A 19,043-nucleotide genomic window follows, 5' to 3' on the forward strand; every position below is an offset into this window, starting at 1 on the left:
TGAGCTTTGTAGGCAAAGAAAAACAACCAAGACACAGATATAACAGATTGCTGGAGACAAGTATTACTGCCTTTCTGAATATTTATTAAATTAAAAACAAAGATAAGAGAGAATGGAGCAGTATCTACCATAAAACACACTCATTACAAGGGCATTTACAAGCTCTGCCTAAAACAACACTTTTGTAGTTTCTCTGTTTTACTGATTTTTCCCCCTTCTCTGAACACAAGCCCCAGTCTGCTCCCACCAAGCTCAGTGGGGCGGCGGTTCTAGGCCTCAGTATGAAAAAGCAGGGCGTGCACTGTCTCTTCTGCTTGTATTTCATAGCCATGGGCACTTGGGTGATTTCTTTGTAGATAGTTGGAACATGTGTGTACAAATGAATTAACATACTGATACAGAAAATGAGCGTGTTGCTTAGATGGTTTGGTAGGCAGGTCTTCACCAGAGACTTGGATTTCCTAGTTAAGTATGGGCTTTCTGTGTAACCCCAGGCAAATCACCTAATCTCTCAGTCCCTCATTTTAAAATGGAATCAATAGTGCTCTGATGCTGTGACACTGCATACCACAGTAAAAGCCGATGGCTAGCGCTATGAGAAGATGCTTTGGTGCATAGGACACTGTCACCGCTCTCTTGTACACCAGGCATTCATGCTGCAAGCCCGCTCCAGCTTTTTCTAGACCTGCCTCTGGTTTATTTTGCCACTAAGAAATCTTGAATAGGGTTGCATTTTGCCACCATGCAATCCTCTATAGGGTTGCATCCAGTGCAATACAGGAGGGATCCCCTTCCTGCTTGGGCTTTGCAGGTACAACCCTGTTCTGTACCTGTGATATGGCTTCATTCATACAGCTTGACAGGCTGACCACAGACGTGGAGTCAGCTGCCACCTGATGAAGACACAGATGGTCAAAATTTTCAAGAGTAAAACCTGTCCTCACCCTTGTTCTCAGGAAGTGCTGCCTGTTGGGTAGTTAAGGTGTTCATCTACCACATAAGGATGGGAGGTGATGCTTCCTTAAGGAATTGCATCTCCAGGCTCAGTGGAGAACACATGATCATTTTTTCCTCTCTTTCTTCTTTATGTACATGAATTTGTTTTCAAAAACATGTTTTTTTTCTTCCCTAGGAGATGACCCATTCCTGGCCTCCTCCTCTTACAGCTATTCACACTCCTGGCAAGGCTGAGCAGACCAAGTTTTCTATCCCAAGCAAGGTACAAGTAGGCTATTACCAGTGACCTGATTAACATTCTGTTCTGTTGAGTGTTCTTCGCTGGAGAGTTTATTTTTGTAATTGGTTCCATTTTAAAAAATTTCTAAGACTATTTTTAGTTGGAAATTCCCAATCAGACTGTTGTTACTAGTAGGGCTGCTTATTTAAAGCTGCAGAAGTTACAGAGGAGGCAAAATGAACTTTATCTCTGTTGTTATAAGTCTTTCTCCATCAAGTACAATACATTTTATTTCTTTGTTTTTCTTCCATTGCTATTTGTGCAACGCAATGGCTGAAATGGTCATTTGTTTCTACTTAGTGATTGATTGCATGATGAGGTTTAGGCTGCATGGTCATATTACGGTGACTTAAGATGTTCCTGCATGTGAACAGTGCCGTGGGATCTGTCTGTGCGCACACTCCAAGGGCACGTGAAGTTGCCCAGTGCAATCCTCAGTATTGGCCTTGTTAAAAGTACGCACCCAGCACTTGCCACGTCAAAAGCATATGCCTGGAGAGTACCTGCAGTTCACGTAATACGCAGTGAATTGTTAAGTTGTATGATTTGAACATGCCTTTAGCCCAGATTCCGTTGTTGCCTTCTAGCAATGATTTTGGTAGCACTGTTGGAGATCGATCTCGTACCCAGGGCAATTATTGCCGGAGGTATCTTTTGCTGGGACCTGAACAACTGTGAGCTGATGATGTTTGGGAAGGGGAGAACTTCCCCAGGGTGGGAAATCTACACCAGTCTGACATGGAGCTACATAAAAGTTTCTAAAGGCAGGACCTTGGAAAATAGCTTATAAAACTGGTACTGCTTTACATCATGGTTCAAGCAATCAGATCCTGTTTTAGAAGCTGGAATGTGATTTTTCTCTTACTGATTTTATCTATTTGGCAGATATTCCCCTGTCTGAAATGCAGCCACCATACTTAATTGGAAATTAGCGGTATCTGTGACTCCTTAAAAAACAAAGCCAGCGCCCAGAATGCCTTATTTTAATGGAATGTGATTGTTACTGCTCTAGCACTGCCATTGTCGCTGCAGTTAACTGCTGCAGCATTAAGCATCAGAGGTCATAATCATGCAAGAGTATAATCCTCATTGCAAATGGGGTTGCAGTCAGTTGGTGAAACTGAAGTCTGACCTGTGTGAATACAGTGAGAGTAGAGGTTTTTGCCCACTGGAAGCTGTATTTTTTTTAATTTATACCATCTCTTAATTTAGTGCTCTCTTTTTGATGGGCCCTACAGAAACTGGTCTAAGTCCTGCAGACTGCTGCTATCTCTATTGGCAGCAGTATAAGAATAGGTTCAGAGAAGCTAAAATTTTGTTTTGCTTTTCTGTTTCTATTAAGTTTTCTTTGAACTTTTAAGATCCACATCAAAGTTAATTTCTGGGCACGTAAAAAGTTGATCCTAAAATTCTTGACCATATAACTTCAATACAATATATAAATTAGATTATTTTTTTTTTTTTTGAGCTAGCATTTCAGGAAATAGGCAAGCGCATAAATGTTTTCAAGTTTGCTGGTTTTACTTGAAAAAATACAACAGAAATGTCTCTTCAGAACATCACATTAAATCAATTACAGCTAGCCAAATTATAGATCTTAGACCTAATGTGGCTAGATTGTGTAGCCATATAAACCAGAGACGGGCACTATTAGAAGTTCTCAATTTAACTGTTAAAAAAAAAGTATCCTCATGAGAAATGTATATAAAAAAGTGTGATAAAAAAGGCGGAACTTATCAGAACAATTTATCCCTCTGACATTCAAAGTTAAAGTGCCATGTTTACTCTTAGGGCATGATTTACTTCACAAGGGACTGACTGACAGCACAGTATAATATTAGGAACTAGTAATGCCCTAAGAGGAAGTGCAGTGAGGGCTTTAATGACTTTAACATCCTACAGAACTAACACTTCTAGCAAAGTAGTGCCTAGCTGTAAGATGAGGTTGTAAATAACACTTTAATTTCAAATGATCAAACTCTGCTTGGAAGGAAAGCTGATTACAATCACTGTGGACTATAAAGCCTAGAGAAAAACTAAGCAAGAGAACACTGTGACATTAAGGAAGCAGCTTAGTTACTGTGAGCCAACAAGAATCCCAGCATTAGCATGCTCAGTGTTACAAGCCAGATTCTTTGCTGGTTTAAAGTGGTTATACTTCCATTGATTTCATTGGATTTGGACCAATTTCCATCAGATGAAGATCTGCTTCCTGCATCTTTATCAAATCCTGTGTGTCACAGTCCAAATAAAAACAGTGACTATCAATAAAAGGTTACTGTATTTCCAAGCAGTAAGATTAAAAAAAGAACGGCAGTGGTGCTGAATTTAATGCATAGTTGCATTCATGCTGCAGTCTAAATTGTACATCATAGATGGCTCATACATACATCCATGGCCCAGCCTGGAAAAGGCTAGGACCACTGCGGGTATAAATCTGTGCAGTGTCTCCATAAAGGGGGTATGTAGATTTACAGCAGCTGAGGACAAGCTCTTGTCTGAACTGCGAAAGGGTCCCTCAGTGGTGCTCTGTCTCCACAGTTAATGTTTTTTTAAACTAATGTCACTGGTGCTGCCTTAACAATCACATGATCCCTTCCCTGTGCCATCTCCTTCCCTGTTTGTGTAATGCCAGTGCCCTTAATCTAGCAAGCTAAGATATATCTTACCTTCTTCACCTTATTTAACTAACACTGACATTTTGTGTGTTCTTCTTTGTAGGACTCCCAACATCTGACCTCAGGATACAATGTACAAAGTAGGTCTTTATCATCCTAGTCCTAACAGTCAGGGTTGGGTATTTTTTTTCCTGCTTAACATCATTAAAACAAAGGCTAAAAAATTAATTTCTATGGTACTAAAGCAGATCAGTTCCATTTTTTATTACATGTTATGCATTGTGGCATGTTGTGAAACCAAGTATAATTAGATGGGCTGACAGCTTTGGGTGCATTTTAATTCTACAGTAATCTTTTGACATTTGAAAATGTGTTTCCTTTGTTTGCAGAGTGGAGTGATCCAGCAGGGAAAGTTGCAACTAAGTCAGTGCCACAAAAGTCGTAAGTATTATTATTTCCAGCTTTAAATCTCGTTTTAAATTTATCATAAAGAATGAGCTTATTTCTCCAAAGGTAACTAAAATCTAGCTCTGCTCATAATCTTGTCCTGGTGTTCAGGTGTTCTCAGTAGTCCTTAAAAATTAGCCATAAACCAGTTTTATGTTTTCAGTGCTTATTACTGTTTCTTCTTTTTAAGCATTAGCTAACAGAGGTATGTGTGAAAGATTAGTTTATTAAGCAGAAATAATGCTGATCTTAGTTGTACAGCTTGCCAAAATTAAATCACTTTTATGCTTCTCTCATCAGATACTAAGCCTCTTACAATAGAAAATGCAACCCAATGAACAGATGATGCAGGAATTTTAACATTCATACAGCAAGAGAGAGTAAAACACATCATACGGAATGATTCTACTAGCTGGTGTTGAAAAGCTGGTCTTGAGTTTCATACGCTTTGAAACAGCTGAAAATCACAGATGATCTATAAATATGACAGTTGAAAATTGTGGAAGAGCTAATTCTCCATTGTGTTAAAACCATTTTTCTTTGGTGCTTCTGTGGTGTAAGGCTGCAATAATGTAGCAGTGAGTTGAGACTGAACTGTTTTTTTACTTTTACCCCAGGATCTCAAAGTAATTTACAAACAGGAATGAAATAATAACTTTGAAAAGTAGGTTGTTGTTTTTATACTTATGAAAATGTGTGGGTCTGATTTCAGTTCAGAGCTGCTATTTTTTTTAGTGTTCAAGTGTTTTAAACTATTGAATGCAGAACTGCACTAGCTTAACTGACATTTGTGTAAATGCAGTATGTTCATTTAAAATTACTTCAAAATTATTCTGGTGGTTCCCCTTAATCTACTAAGGACATAATTTTAAGTAAATCCCTATAGGGGAAGAAAAATCAATGCAGAGATACCTACATAGGTTTTTAAAATTAATTTAAATATATGGATTCTTAGTGCAAGTTTGCGTACAGGAAAGGACCTGTTGGAGTTCAGAGATCTGTCTGTGACCATGTAAGAGATGCGGGACTAGACTAGATGTGGGTGCCAAATCCATTTATGTACTCACCAGGCTCTGAAGGTCCAGTTCTTTACTCATAAACTCAAGTCATGGAAGTACTCAATCAAATAAAGTTTGTTGAGTAAAGATTTACAAAATTATGGTTAAATGACTAATTCAATTTTAAAATTAAATGTTTTTTTCTTTGGATTGAATGAGAACTGGATAGGAATGCTAATGATAAATAGATTAATTTGCATGAATAGCATTTATTTATGAAACTTACTAACAAATTAGGTTTTGCTCTTTGCTATTTCATTTCCAGTAATGGCTTGTTTTTTTTAAAGGATCTAGCCACTGTTCTTGGTAACAGAATGGGTGCATTCATGTTTCAGAACATCTAAGTGATCCAAACCTAACATCAAGCACATTCCGTAGTAAAAAAAAAAAGTAGAAAAATATTATTACATCTTAAAATTATTTTTCTCCTAAAGCAAGTGTATTTGGATTCCACTGTGAAAAATATTTTAGTGAGTATACCATAAAATACAATATTTCAATAGTTTGTAACCAACAGTAATACATTTGTCAATCATGGTTTATAGTTATAAGCTGAATTTCAAAAGAACAGTGCTTCAGAGCTCAGTGGTATATAGTGCATTTAATGGGACCAAAGCTCTCCATAGGAAGCCTGATATAAAACCTGAAGACACTGAGTACGTTTTATGAACCAGTTGCTCTCTGTTCTGCTGCTTGATCTAAAGTTCCAGGACTATCAATCAGATTTCTGCTGCAATGAACTGCCTTCTTATGGTAGGTGATAGATTTTACACATGAGAGATCAGAGCTGCAATAAAGCTACTTTTATTTTTAGCTTCCAAATGAAGATCAGCTAACCCATTACTATCACTTTTTCTCTTTTACTGCAGAAAAATTGTTAAGGCAGCATCTAAGAATTTCCATAGGGCTTTGGGAGGTTAGAAGGCAGTCCACTGTGAGACTTGGTATTACGAGGCCAATTTGTTTCTTTAGATCTGCGTGTGCAGTTCCCACCACTTTCACTGGGAATTACAGTACTTGAGGACATAATGAAATTAAAGCAGAGAGCGGTGCAGAAAGACGTAACGGTATCAAGTAGAGCTGGATAGGGTGATCCAAATAAACCCTGATAGATTGACAGCTCCTGCAGTCATTGTGTGTTTTAGTATTTATCAGATTGCAGTTGTATTAAGAAGGATTTAATCTTTCTAACACTGGTCCGTTTCAGGGATATTGGAGTGTATGGGTGAAATTACAGTCCAACTTATCCCCAGTAACATTTGTTGCTACACTGTCAACCACACAGCATGACCTTACTGACTTCAAAGCTGTATCCCCCACCAATTCCTTATATATTTTGTCAATGGGATCTGTTATCTGTATTTCAGTTTGATCAATTCTGACTGAATTTGGGTTTGATCATCTGTATGCTTTGTTAGGGACCTTTTAACCTGGACATGTTTCTAGATATTCCCTGTTTTTTTTAAGTTTCTATGCAATTCAAGTGAACTTATATTTTCCATTTGCATTGGTCCTAGTGACAGTCATATAGATTCCATTGGCTTTATTAAAAATCCATAGGAATTGGTAGTAATGCGCTTGCATTCACTGTATCGCTGAGTTATACCATGACTAGCTGACCAATACATGCAGAACAAAGATACCTTCACGATGGTGTATTCTGCTCCAGCAGCCAAGCTGCCTGTATGTCGTTACAGAATTCAGGTGTGGAAACATTGGCATCATGGAAGATCAGGCCAAAGGGATGTATGGTCTTTGCAAAATCACCTTTCAGGTGTGTGCTTCTAGGGGGAAGAATGGAGGCAACATACTGCAAGATAGATTAATTGACCAATGTCTTGCTTTTGTAGGGGGATGCAAGATGCATGACTTCTTGTCTAAGTAAAGCTTTCTGAAATACGAAGTTCATCCTTTTTATACTATTTCAATGTACTTTATTACATCCACATGCTGGAGAAACCCAATCCCCAATGCTTTGCAGCAGGTAAAATAGAAGGTAGCATAGCTGGGATTGTGTCTGAATTCTGCACCTATGTTGTACATGAGTATGTGTACATGTAACTAACCTCAGATCCTAATTTCTACTCAAAAATCTTGACAATGAAATTTTGCACACTGATGTGCATGTGTGTGTGTATACTGTGGTGAATTTTTATAGCTGAAATTAGGCTATGTAAACCTACGGCACTTGGCTTCCCTTTTTTTTAATTTCAAATTCACTGTAAATCTCCATTGGGTATTGTGCAGTCAGTTTTCAGCCAGTCTACTCTGGTTATTTTATTATGAAGCATAGTAAGCAGGAACAGATAAGGTGCAACCAATTGCACTGAGAAGGATTTTCTGTCAACTTCCATGAATTTGAGGGTACGAACTCAGCTCGCAACTTAGGTTTCTGTTATATAATTACCATTGCAAGTATGTCATCCTCGAACATCCAGTCCTTTTGTTCTGTTTTGGTTGTTAGCATTTGGCCTCTGTCCAGTTGGAAATTACCCAGAACCTTTTTAATCAAGCACATCCTGTGTTTCGAAATCATACTGCAGAGTAGTCTTGGGTAGTTTCCATAAAAGCCTAGCTAAAAAGAAGAATGTAATCATAATGGTATTCTTCCCCGTCATAAAATTACTTCCTATACTTACTGTATTAATACAGTATTAAAAGGCCCTTCTCATGGGCTCAGTGAACTACCGGAAACCATTTAAAAACTTAGAGCAGCAAATTTTTATGGATCAGTCAAAACCAACCTATTTTACCTTTATAGAGTCTTTGTTATCCATCGTACTTAAGGATACACAACCTGTGGGGGCTCGAGAACAGCTAAATACAGTGGGCTCAAAACCAAAACAAGCAGCTGAAACTCTTTATGTGGTATTTCGTCAAGGATTTTTCAAAGGCAGTTCACCATTGGTTTCGGTTGGGCCAAGATTTCACTTCACGGTTCTAAAAAAATTTCAGTAAATACCAGTACTTTTTTAATCCCAAAGATTATCATAATACTTATGGAAGCCTGTTTGAAAATGGAAATGCGCTTCTTGACATCTATCTACTTTTCATAAGTATCTAATGGCTTTTTGGAGGTTCTCCACTGTGTCAGGGACAGCCACCTGGGAGCCTGGAAAACAAAATTTGGCAGCATGTTCAAGCTATGAATTAAAGGTAATTCACGGTTTGAAATGAACCAGCATGAGGTCCTTATTAAGAGTAATCAGGCATCAAGAGGATTTTACAACAAGGATTGTGTATTGGATAATGCGACAACAAGTAATGTTGTTATTCAGAAAGTTCAAATCAAGAAGCACTGGTGAATTCTTAATATTGAAAGGAATCAGTTTTAAAATCTGGGATTCATTCAATGTTGATGCATCATTTCCAGTTCAATCACATGAACCAAAAATGTAAAATTCACCTCCAACTGGAATAGGAAGAAGGTTTCTATTTACGTATCCAACTCTATATGTGAGTTCGGTCACAATCCAGCGCAGGTGTAATACACTGAACAAGCTGAAATTTTAGTATTTCTAATTACAGTTTTTAATCGATCATATCAAAGCATAAGAGCATCAATTGATCCCACAGTGTTGATAGCCTGCTTTCTTTTATAGCTTACATTCATTTTCACTTAGCGAGTGTGGCAAGCTTTAATCATTAGACTAAGTACTGCCTGTTTGTTAGAAGTAGAAAGTTCCAAAGATATTCCCTCTGGGTAAACTGGGAAAGTCATGAATACAAGGGATTTACACTGCCATGTACAAATTATGATAAGTGAAACAACAGTGGCATGTAATTGGAACTCCATTAATCTTTAGAGAGCTCCAGTGCACCATATTAAAGGGACAAATAGCAAATGAAAATAGAGGGTCTATTTTGATAAGATGTCATTCATCTTTCATACTTACTGTTTTGTTTTGTTAGTTCGAAGTTTACTTTGCATCCTTTTGCCTCCTAAGTTCTTGGGTTTGGAGCAATGATAGTCAGTCAAGATTGTATCACTTTGTTCCTCACTGCTGCAGGCTTTTCCTTTTGAGCAAAGTACTAAGTAACTGGGACTAAAACATACAAGCATTTCATATGGACAGTTGCCTATAGAAGCAAATTTGCAAAATATTTCAGCTGCTGTGAACTACGTTAAAGTCCGGTGTCGTAATTAAAAGCCCTGTATCCTTGAAGATAAGCCCATTATTCAAAATAATTTCTAAATTAGACTTTTAATTTGTTTTCATTATTCAGCTGGCTCATATACAGTTTAACCTCCCTGTCAAAATAAAGTTATTTCCTAATACATTCTTTTCCATGATCTCTTTTTCCTGACATGTTTATAAATCAGTTTAAAAGATTGTGGGAACAGAACTAAATTAATTCTCTTATATTTTGCTGCTCAGTGTTGAATAATTTTTCTTGACTATCAGAGACTTATATAATTACTGCCTTTAAGACTGCCTGAAACAAGCTAACCAACTGCATTCTTGCCAGGGCTGCTGATTGCAACTCAAGTGAGCGCTGAACCATTTGAATTTCCTCTGATACTGTATAACCTCCCATTAAGAATTCAACATTTATTTGCCCTAACTAACGAGTAGCAGTTGAAATATTTTGTTCTCAAGTAGGATGTACTACTGTGTCACGGCCAAATGTATGCAACCACTGAACTGCAACCATCGAAGTGTCAGTATTAATAGAGACAGGTAAATGATACACATTAACATGCTTGGATTTGGGATGTATTTCCCTGGCCACTAGGTATCGATTCCCATTTTGGAAACTGGTTAGACTGCAAATCTGCCACAGGTTTCCCTGTATTTAAAGAGCTTTTCCAGAGGCAGCAGCATATGTTGTGCCTTCATGGCTTAAGGCCAGTCTCAAACCAACCTCCCAATTTACATTTCTGTGGGATGGAATCACTTCCGAACTTCAGTGCAACTTCAAACATTCATTTTGAAAAACAAATGTACTCAAATCTGAAAATGTAAATCAGGACAGAGCAGAGGAAGCCACCACACTCAGTGCCTCTCCCACCATTTGTTTTGTGAGCTGCACTCTTGCTGATAAAATGCATATAAACTAACTTCTTGCTTGGCTTTCTGGCCACCATAATTTGGACCTCACACTGCTCCCTTTTGTCTTAACTCTGACCTGTCAGTAAATTTCAGGTTCAGAGCCAAGCCGTTTCTCTCTCTGGCTCTTTCTTCCTGACGCTCTTTGCTCTAGTCCCTTTCATTCTTACTGTCTTATCTTACTGGCTTTGTAGACTTCAGTAGCCTGAGACAAACTGAGAAAATTGTCACCCAGATTCACCTGCACCATGCTGCAAAATAGTCATAATGGGAAATGGGTGATAAGCTTGAAAGAAGAATGGATTTTGCCAGGAAGCTTGGCACTCATAATACCAGAGTGGGCTTGAAACTCCCAATTTGTGTCCTAAATATCCTAGGTAAGACTAACAGCCACTTTTCCTAATATCACAACTTAATCCCTTGCATCTTTCCTCTGAATCCCTCTGACAACCCCAATAATCCACCACATTTTTCTCAGCTTTACACTCTCCATCCAGAGGAACTTATATTGCTACCATTATCCTTTGGGCTGAGGGCTCAGCAGGGCTCCAAAGCCTATCAGTTTTCTGGCCAGAGGGCTTATTTTTTATGAAGTGAAGTTCTCACAACACCCCATGGGGCTAGGCCACGCTCACTGCATTATCCTCCATCTTGGATAGCCCTTGGAGCCACAGATTCAGAATAGCTTTACCTTACAAATAGATCCTCCCAAACGGTGAAAAAGGAAAATATTCCCCACTGCTGGGCTAATTACTGTTCTAAATTCCCGGAGGAAGAACTGCTTCCCTCACTTGTGTCCATGCATCTCAGAAAAATGCATTTTGAGTCTTCCCTAATGCTGTAACCACAGCTTCCCAAAAAAATGATGTAACCCTGGAGGAGCAGGGAGATGTCTGTAGCCTTACGCCAGTGGGTGCAAACCAATTGTTTAATTAAAATCCATGTTATGGAAAACACAGGAGGGGGCCTAGAAAACTGGCAAATAAAAAGTTATTTCCTTATTTCCCCAGGAGCTTTTTATCCTTCAAGATAAAAATAGTAAACTAAATCTGAAAGTAGTTTAGCTTTCAGGAAATTGTCCCTTACTGGAGAGTCTTGTGTAGTCAAAATGCTTCACAAAAAGATCTTTACAGGTTTTGAAAGGAGGATGTTGACTCATCTACCTCATACTGACAAGAAAGACTTAAATGCAGCTGTCAGGCTCATCTGAGTCTGCAGAAGTAGTAAGCATCTCCAGTAATGAGGGGATTGCTTTCACAGCTATTTACCTGTAGACTCTGCTGAAGTATTTGCTTTTGGGGTATCCCTGATCAGTTACATGCACATAACTGTGTTTTAAGGACATATATGTGCTTTTCTGCAGAGAGAGAGGAATGCAAATCAGTGCTGCCCGTGTTTGATTTAGCATGAATTTCAATAGTTCCAGACAAATTTGAAAGCCCATACAAATCATATAGCTTCAAGTCTGCCTGTGTGCTAGACTGGAATTTTTTGTTAGGTCAGACCTTTATCTCAGCTTCTTTTTGTGGCTCTTTATGGGGAGATTGAAGAGGAACTGAAACTGGTGACCTGTCTTGACCTTTAGTACTGGATTAAAATTCCAACTTGCTGCCATGGCAACGGGGCCTTGAAAATTAGATCCTGACAGAAGCAGGGAGAAACTTAAAACTGCAACTGCTGCACTGAACTGAAGAAAGGTTGCTTACAATTGTCAGTGACAGGCTCTTAATTGAAATAATCTGCCTTTCCCTGTACTTAAAAAAATAAGGAAGAGAGAAATGAAAAAAAAAAAAAAAAAAACAAAAAACCAAACCAGAAAACTGTGTCTGGATTTGTTTTTTAGGCAAAAATCTGTTGTGATTCAAAGTAAAGCACATGCTGCAGAATCCAGCACAGACTCTGATATTAGAGGTGGCAGCAAGCGAGCCTACATGGTGAGAAGGGAGCCAGACATGCACTCGCAAAGGTCTAAACCACCCAGACCAGACTAGTAGCAGGAGCCAGACAGTGACTAGTGTTAAATCACAGGTTAACTTTCTGGTTTTTTCTCCTTTAACCCGACACCAGGGATCAAAAGAGACATCAGTGTCGCATCTGACTCCCAGGATCCATGCAATTATCTGTTCTGTAGATGTAAAGGGATAAACATAAGCTAGACAGTGCTATTTCAGATCAAGTGTGATAAAAGTTACTCATTTTCCAACCTAATCAATGCAACAGTCGGAGATAATAGTGCAAGTCCTTCACTGCTAAAGGAGGTTAAGTTGTATTTTTTCCCCATGTAGAGCAGAATGCAGTTGTAACCTGAAGGGAGAAGGTGCTGAGGGTCACATAAAGGATTTCCTCCCCTTTTCCACTTCATCCAGGAATCCACCTCACCCCAAAATCAAATAACCTTGAAGATCAGGTTGCAACACCGTCTCATGTTAACTTGTGGCTTTCCCCAAACACCCGAGGGTCCTGGGGATGCTCTGAGGGTCCTGCTCCCCTTCCCAAGGCGCAGAAGGACCAGAACGACCCCCCAGTCACACAGGGGGATGCTGCCTCCTAGCAGCCACTAGCCCCTCTTTCTAAAGTCCCTGTAGGGATTGCTGTCTTCTTCATATAAGAAAAAAAATAGAAAATCGTATAAATGTACAGGTTTTACATATCAGATAAAGGAGGTTTCTTAATGGACAAATAGATACCGTTGAATTGGATTAGATGCTCTGTGCAGCTAGATAACTGCAGCAGAATCAGGCTGGATTGTAGATACTATATATAGCTAGATGAAAGTTTAACAATTGTAGGTAGATGGCATTAAATTTTTTGAAGAGATAGTTCTGTCAAAGCTTAGTGTCCAAACTTACTGCAAAATCCTAAGACCATGTTTGGAGTCTGAGTTCAAGTAGAAGGCATGCACAGAAAAATACTTCCTTTAGTTTTCTTTAGACTGTACTACCAAAGTATTGGATTTGTTATGTATTGGTGTATTGTATAATTATAGGATCAGAGGAAATATTACAGATGTTCACAAACACAAAATTTTGGGTAACGTGTTTTCTATCATTCACTGCATGGTTTAGAGATAATGTTTATCACCAATACTGTCCATTATCAAGGGCAGGTAAGAATTAAGCAAGTGCAGATTGCGTTGAAATAATGCATTGTATCATCTTAACAAAACACTGATTTCTGGAGTAGACTGTTGACTTGATACACAGCAGAAAGTGGGTGAGTAGATGAGCAGTTTTCTAACAAAGGAAAACAAAATCCACTTAACATTTCTCAGGCTCCGAGTTATGTGCTTCAGTAATGTCAGACAGTTAAAAATAGAGGCTATTATTTGAAATTTCAAGTGTCAAATTAATTCCTAGAGTAAGTTAGTTATTTCAGAGGAGTTGCTGTCAGAGATGAATTTGGCCCGTCCTGTTCTACACTTGCCACTGTTACCATTTCCTGCAAAGCACCACTAATTCTGCCTTAATTACTGTCAGACTCCTGGACTATGGAGCCCTGGAGTATCTGGCAATAAACTTGTGTTTTGCTGGGAGGGAAGGTAAAGAAACATTTAAATAGGTTTTTAAAATAAGCATGAAATCTCTGAAGATGTACTGTTGTAGTGCATGCTGTATATCAAAATATATAAGCATCTAGTTGTAACAATGGCTTTGTAAACACATTACTGAGCAAACTATGAAAAGTAATCCACCAAGGGGCTGTTTCCCTAACTCATAAGCACTGAGTTAAGAGCCCAGTGCTATAAAGTAGATATGTACTGTTAAAAAATACTTCCTTTTATGTGAGATTATTTTGTGTTAAGCCCAATAGATGATTCTTTTTTTATTTTTAGATGCATATCTTTTAATGCTTGGAAATATTTGTGTTTAAGGCAAAAGTCAGCTGTCCTCAGAAAAGCCATGAATAATTCATTAATATGTGAACATGGGGCAAACAATGCTTAAGGGTGGCACGAAAGTGCCCACATGCACCTCCCGCAGGCAGAGTGCAGCAGCGTCATGCAGTCCTACTACAGCTATCTGCTAGCTCTTTGTGGAATTACAATATTGTGGTGTATAATGAGAAAAGCCTTCAGCACTGTCATTCCTTTTAGCAGCCTGCAGGCATGGCCTGAGGGGTGGTTGGAGCCCACCTCTCGGGGCATGCACAGCCTCCTCGCTCCCAAGCCCTGCGGTGGCTTGCTGAGCTTTCAGCTGCTCCAGGGCAGCCACACTGCAGCAGGGCTGTAGGCTGCTTACCCAGGAGCACAATGTCTTATAGCCATTTTGGAGGCCACAGTTTCCAACTAATCTTGGCACAGCTATCAATCACATGTGCATATCACTTGCCTCCATATCCCCACCCCAAACCAGTTCAGAGCAGCCTGCTGCAAAATAGAAAAGGCATGAGGTAAACCATGCCACGGTACGAATAGTTCTGATCTCGTGTTGGCATCTTGCCTCATGCCTGGCTGAGGAGCCTTCCCACCATGCACGCACCATGCAGTTCATGAATAATGTCAAGAAGGGAAGGGAGATCACAACCAGAGAAGATCTGAATTCTGGGTTGATAAGCTTTTCTGCATTCACCCATCACGTCTTCTTTCAAAGCAAACAGCAATGTTCCTGGTGACTACAGGGGGAGTTTGCTCAGATAGTGTGCGGCTCATTCTCAGAGGGACTTTATTCAGGAAATTGCAAAACTTGAGTAAGAAAAGGTGTTAAGCAAATTATATACAAACTGGATATGGAATTAATCTGCCATAGCCAAAAACCAGTAAAAGCTCCTGTATTGCCAATTGCTGACATTTCTTGCAGTTCTGTAAATTGTGCAGCTATGCAAACACTGAGCTAAAAATCCACCGTCACCTTCCTTCTCCAAAATACAGAACTTTCTATTCTATTTTGCTTCAGCCGAAGTGTTACATACTATTATTATTATTAATTGACTCTTGTGAATTAAAAAAACAACACAAGGATTGATATTGGTTGGATCCTTGGTAATATATGGTACACAGCTCAGACTGATTAATACCAGCGAGAGAGCATTCATTGATTTTGTTTGTTTTGTCTCAACCAGTGGAAAAAGTACCTATTTAGGGGATTGCAGAAAATTTACATGGTTGAAATCTCAGATATGACTGATCATGGTGCTGTTCTTAGAAGTAATGGGAAATTGAGACTTTTCAGAAGAAAGAGCAATATGCTTGGTTATGAAGAATTTGCAGGACTCTTTTATTAGTATAACAATATGGTGTTCCTGCATTGTTGTGCTTTTTTAAAGACTGAAGGCTTTAATAAACAGCTGTTGTTCATCTGCAGTAAGTTTTTAAAAGTCCATTCTGACAGGTAAAATTACTTCACATGTAGTCTACAGAACACGCACCATGCGTTGTATTAAAAAAAGAATAAAGCAAACACAATGAATCTGTTAAATCGTAATGGCTCCCAATCGTGACAAATTTGCAGATTAAAGCTCATTGAATACACATTTAAATGATAAATGATAATGGCTTGGAAAGAGCCATTATGATCTATTTCATCGATAATCCACATTTTTTGCCTTGTAACTACACCAAGGATGAACATAATGGATACTGCCTGATGAAAAAAATATTTTGTTTATGAAAGAGAATCAGAGAAAAGAAATTCTCAGATTAACAAATTTAAGTGGTTGTTACTGTTTGTTTATATTGTTTATACATGACAGATTTTTCCCATTATTAATATTAATCATTTACAGCTCCAGAGCTTGTAGTCAGAAAAAAGCATGTTTAGTCTTAGTATCCCTCAAACTGCAGTTGATTTCACTGAGTTTTGGAAAGCGTAAGTAAGCAGAGTGAAGCAGGGATGCAGAATTAAACATTCACGGTTTTCGACTGCAGATTGTTCAGCACTCGTGAGCACCCAGTCCCACACGGTTTGTCCCACAAACAAACCTGTCATGTTTCCCATCCAGAAACACGTGCACATTTTCTTAATTTACTGTGCACTGGGATTTGCCATGCCTGCCCAGGACAGCCTTCAGGGTACTCCAGCAGTTCCCAAGTGCATTCAGTTCAGTCCAGCTGGTGCTGATGTGTTTTGGCACTCACAGGCATGCACCTGTAGAAGACCCGGTGGGGCTTTGTCGACAAAATCCTCAAATTGTGCTGAAACAAAATTTCCTGCTGAAGAAAGAGGAGGGGTGAGGGTAGACCCAAGCGTGCTGTGTTGCCAGCTCTTGGTTGTAGTCTCACATGCACATGCATGTGACCTCATGCCTCATCGGGTTAGGACTTCAGTGGCGAGTGCCCGTAGGACTGAGTTCCTGAAGGCCATTTATAAAGCAGCAGTGAAACTCTGTTTGATATGAGGGGTAGCAAAGTGCATCTTTGTGGGATATTCTGACTGGAAATTAGCAGTTAACTTAAAGCTGAAATTTTTGAAATTGAGCACATATTTTCATATGCGACACCCAAAAGCTAAATCTGCTACAAGTATGAACTGTGGTGGATTCTTTTGCCTTACTGTGTTGCTGGATAAATTGAATGAGTTAACAGTGGAACGGGATCCCAGTACGCTTAGTCATAAAAGTCATCTCGGTGAAGTTACTACAGTCAGTCAGCTGAAGGACGTGAAGGTCCTTTTTTAAGAACCACGTTTACCAAGTACTCCTGGGCATTTTCTGTTTTCTGGTAACATACCATTGCAGGTTAGCATCATGGAGCCATTTAACAATAACCAAGACTGTTGGAATGTCATCTGAGAAAAAAGAGCAAGATCCAGTTCTAGGGCCTAGATAACCCTCTTAAAAACATCCACAATTTAGGTAGTTCTCTTAAAAAAATTACTTGTTATTTTGCTCTTTGATGTTGCGTAGCACACAACTCCCACCGTTCACCTTAGATATTTTCACTGGGAGTGAAACACTTCAAGTGGCTGTTGTCTAAGGCAGTCGGTATCTGTAGCAATCCAGCATTAATAGCATCCCGTACTACCACAATGTTTTGAATTATAGAAGAGAGAGTGGAGGGTTTTTTAACTTTGAACACATGCTTTATGTAAATACTCAAGTACAACATAGGCTCGCAATGAATTTTTGTAGCCCTTCTCCTCCTGAAGGCTGTATGCCAAGATATCCCAATGCCTGTGGCGGAGTCTCTGAGGCTGGGGTGATGTTCAGAAGTGCCCGCGAGGATGAGCGCCGCGGGGACGGCTGCGGTGTCACCCTGCGTTAGAGCTCCCCAAGCCAGGGCTGAGGAGCTGGCGCGTCCCCTCGGCCCACGACAGCCTCAGGCAGCAGCGCTGTGGCATCGCCGTGGCGGCGTAACGCTCGACTGAGTGGGGCGAAGCGCCGTGCTGCCTCTGCACTGGCACCAGGTTGCTCAGCGTGGGGTAAAAATCCCCTTACAGCACACCGTGGTGCACGGGAGACGCGGCCTTAATTCTGCGGAGGCGTGAAGACGACCAGGTATGGGAGAGGCCGATTTCTGCTCCTTCCCTGGCTGTCACGTGGGTACTGGTCTCAGCGGCCTGCGGCAAGCCGAGTGCAGAGCCGGGCCCTGTGTTTTGATAACCTGGTCCCTCCGTGTGTGGCCTGCTCCGGCCTCCCAAATCCCTGCAGTCACGCAAGGTGCTGTTATGGCCGGGCTAATGGCTTAAAAACTTCTCATTAAATATTCCTCTTGGCAAAGTTTGGTGCATAGATGCTCAGAGGCGAGGGGGGGGGGGTGTCAGTCCTGAGTGTTAAAAAAACAGCTCTATTTTTAGGCCTTTTTCCATGACAAGATTTTCTCAAATGACTTGCTGCAATACATGGGTCTTTTTAAATTTGAAAAGTTCAGTTCTAAGTTCAGGGGTGGCCCTCGGGCACTGTGGTGGAAGATCCTTGTACATATTACAGAGTGATTATTGACAGAGTTTAACTTTATTGACCCTGCTTTCCTAATTCCCAAAAAATTTTCTAAATGTGCTCTTTAAAATCCCTACAGAGCACTGCAGTCTTTGGGTAATTCCAGAGCTGCGCCTGAGATTATTGCTTTATTAACTTCCTTCTTTCCATCCCGTTCCCCAGACTGACTGGTCCTCTGACATTTCTTTTTTAATATATTCTACGCAGAATATGTGTGTTTGTCCTTCCTATAGCTTTCCGCTTAGCATTTATCCAGCACATCTGATCTGTTCTGTTGATTCAGGCACTTTCCACTCCTGCTGTAACCCATTTCAGCAATGTACTTGCCTATGCCAAAAAAAAAAAAAAAAAAGTTTTTTTCAGCAATTTGATAGCTTTGCTAATGGGTTCAGTGACAACAGATTACATGTTTATTCCTGTATTGACAACTGAGAGTGTTCTGAAAGTCTGTAAACTTTCTACCTGTCCAACTTCCCTGAGCAGACTTGCATCTCTCCTCTTGCCAGCACCCGCCATGATACAGTTTCTTGCTGGATGGTTGACTTGACTCGTTTTCCCCCACTGTTGAGCTTGCACAATTGAGGGATAAAAATCCTACTTGAATCAGTAAAGAAAAACTGAATATTTAATTCCCGCACAGGATTCTGGGGTTGATAACTTATAGCTACGCATCGTATAAATTAAGTACAGTTTGTACTTAAGTGCTTTTTTATTAGACACTGCTGAGATTGTTAATAGCAGGTACATTCTTTGGATTTTA

At 39.7% G+C, this 19,043-nt stretch overlaps 1 protein-coding gene across 6 annotated transcripts in view; it reads left to right on the top strand.

The window, feature by feature from the left end:
• Positions 1–19,043, top strand: part of AFF2 (ALF transcription elongation factor 2) — a 347,838-nt gene that overhangs the window by 211,439 nt on the left and 117,356 nt on the right. For all 6 annotated transcript variants that reach the window (XM_072877471.1, XM_072877472.1, XM_072877473.1 and 3 more), the window contains 3 exons: positions 1,133–1,219; positions 3,959–3,995; positions 4,245–4,296. In XM_072877471.1, the coding sequence (XP_072733572.1) occupies positions 1,133–1,219; positions 3,959–3,995; positions 4,245–4,296 (176 nt within the window). The remainder of the gene's footprint in view (positions 1–1,132; positions 1,220–3,958; positions 3,996–4,244; positions 4,297–19,043) is intronic.

Source organism: Ciconia boyciana, chromosome 12, assembly GCF_034638445.1.
Source record: "Ciconia boyciana chromosome 12, ASM3463844v1, whole genome shotgun sequence".
In the NCBI taxonomy this organism is placed as follows: Eukaryota; Metazoa; Chordata; class Aves; order Ciconiiformes; family Ciconiidae; genus Ciconia; species Ciconia boyciana.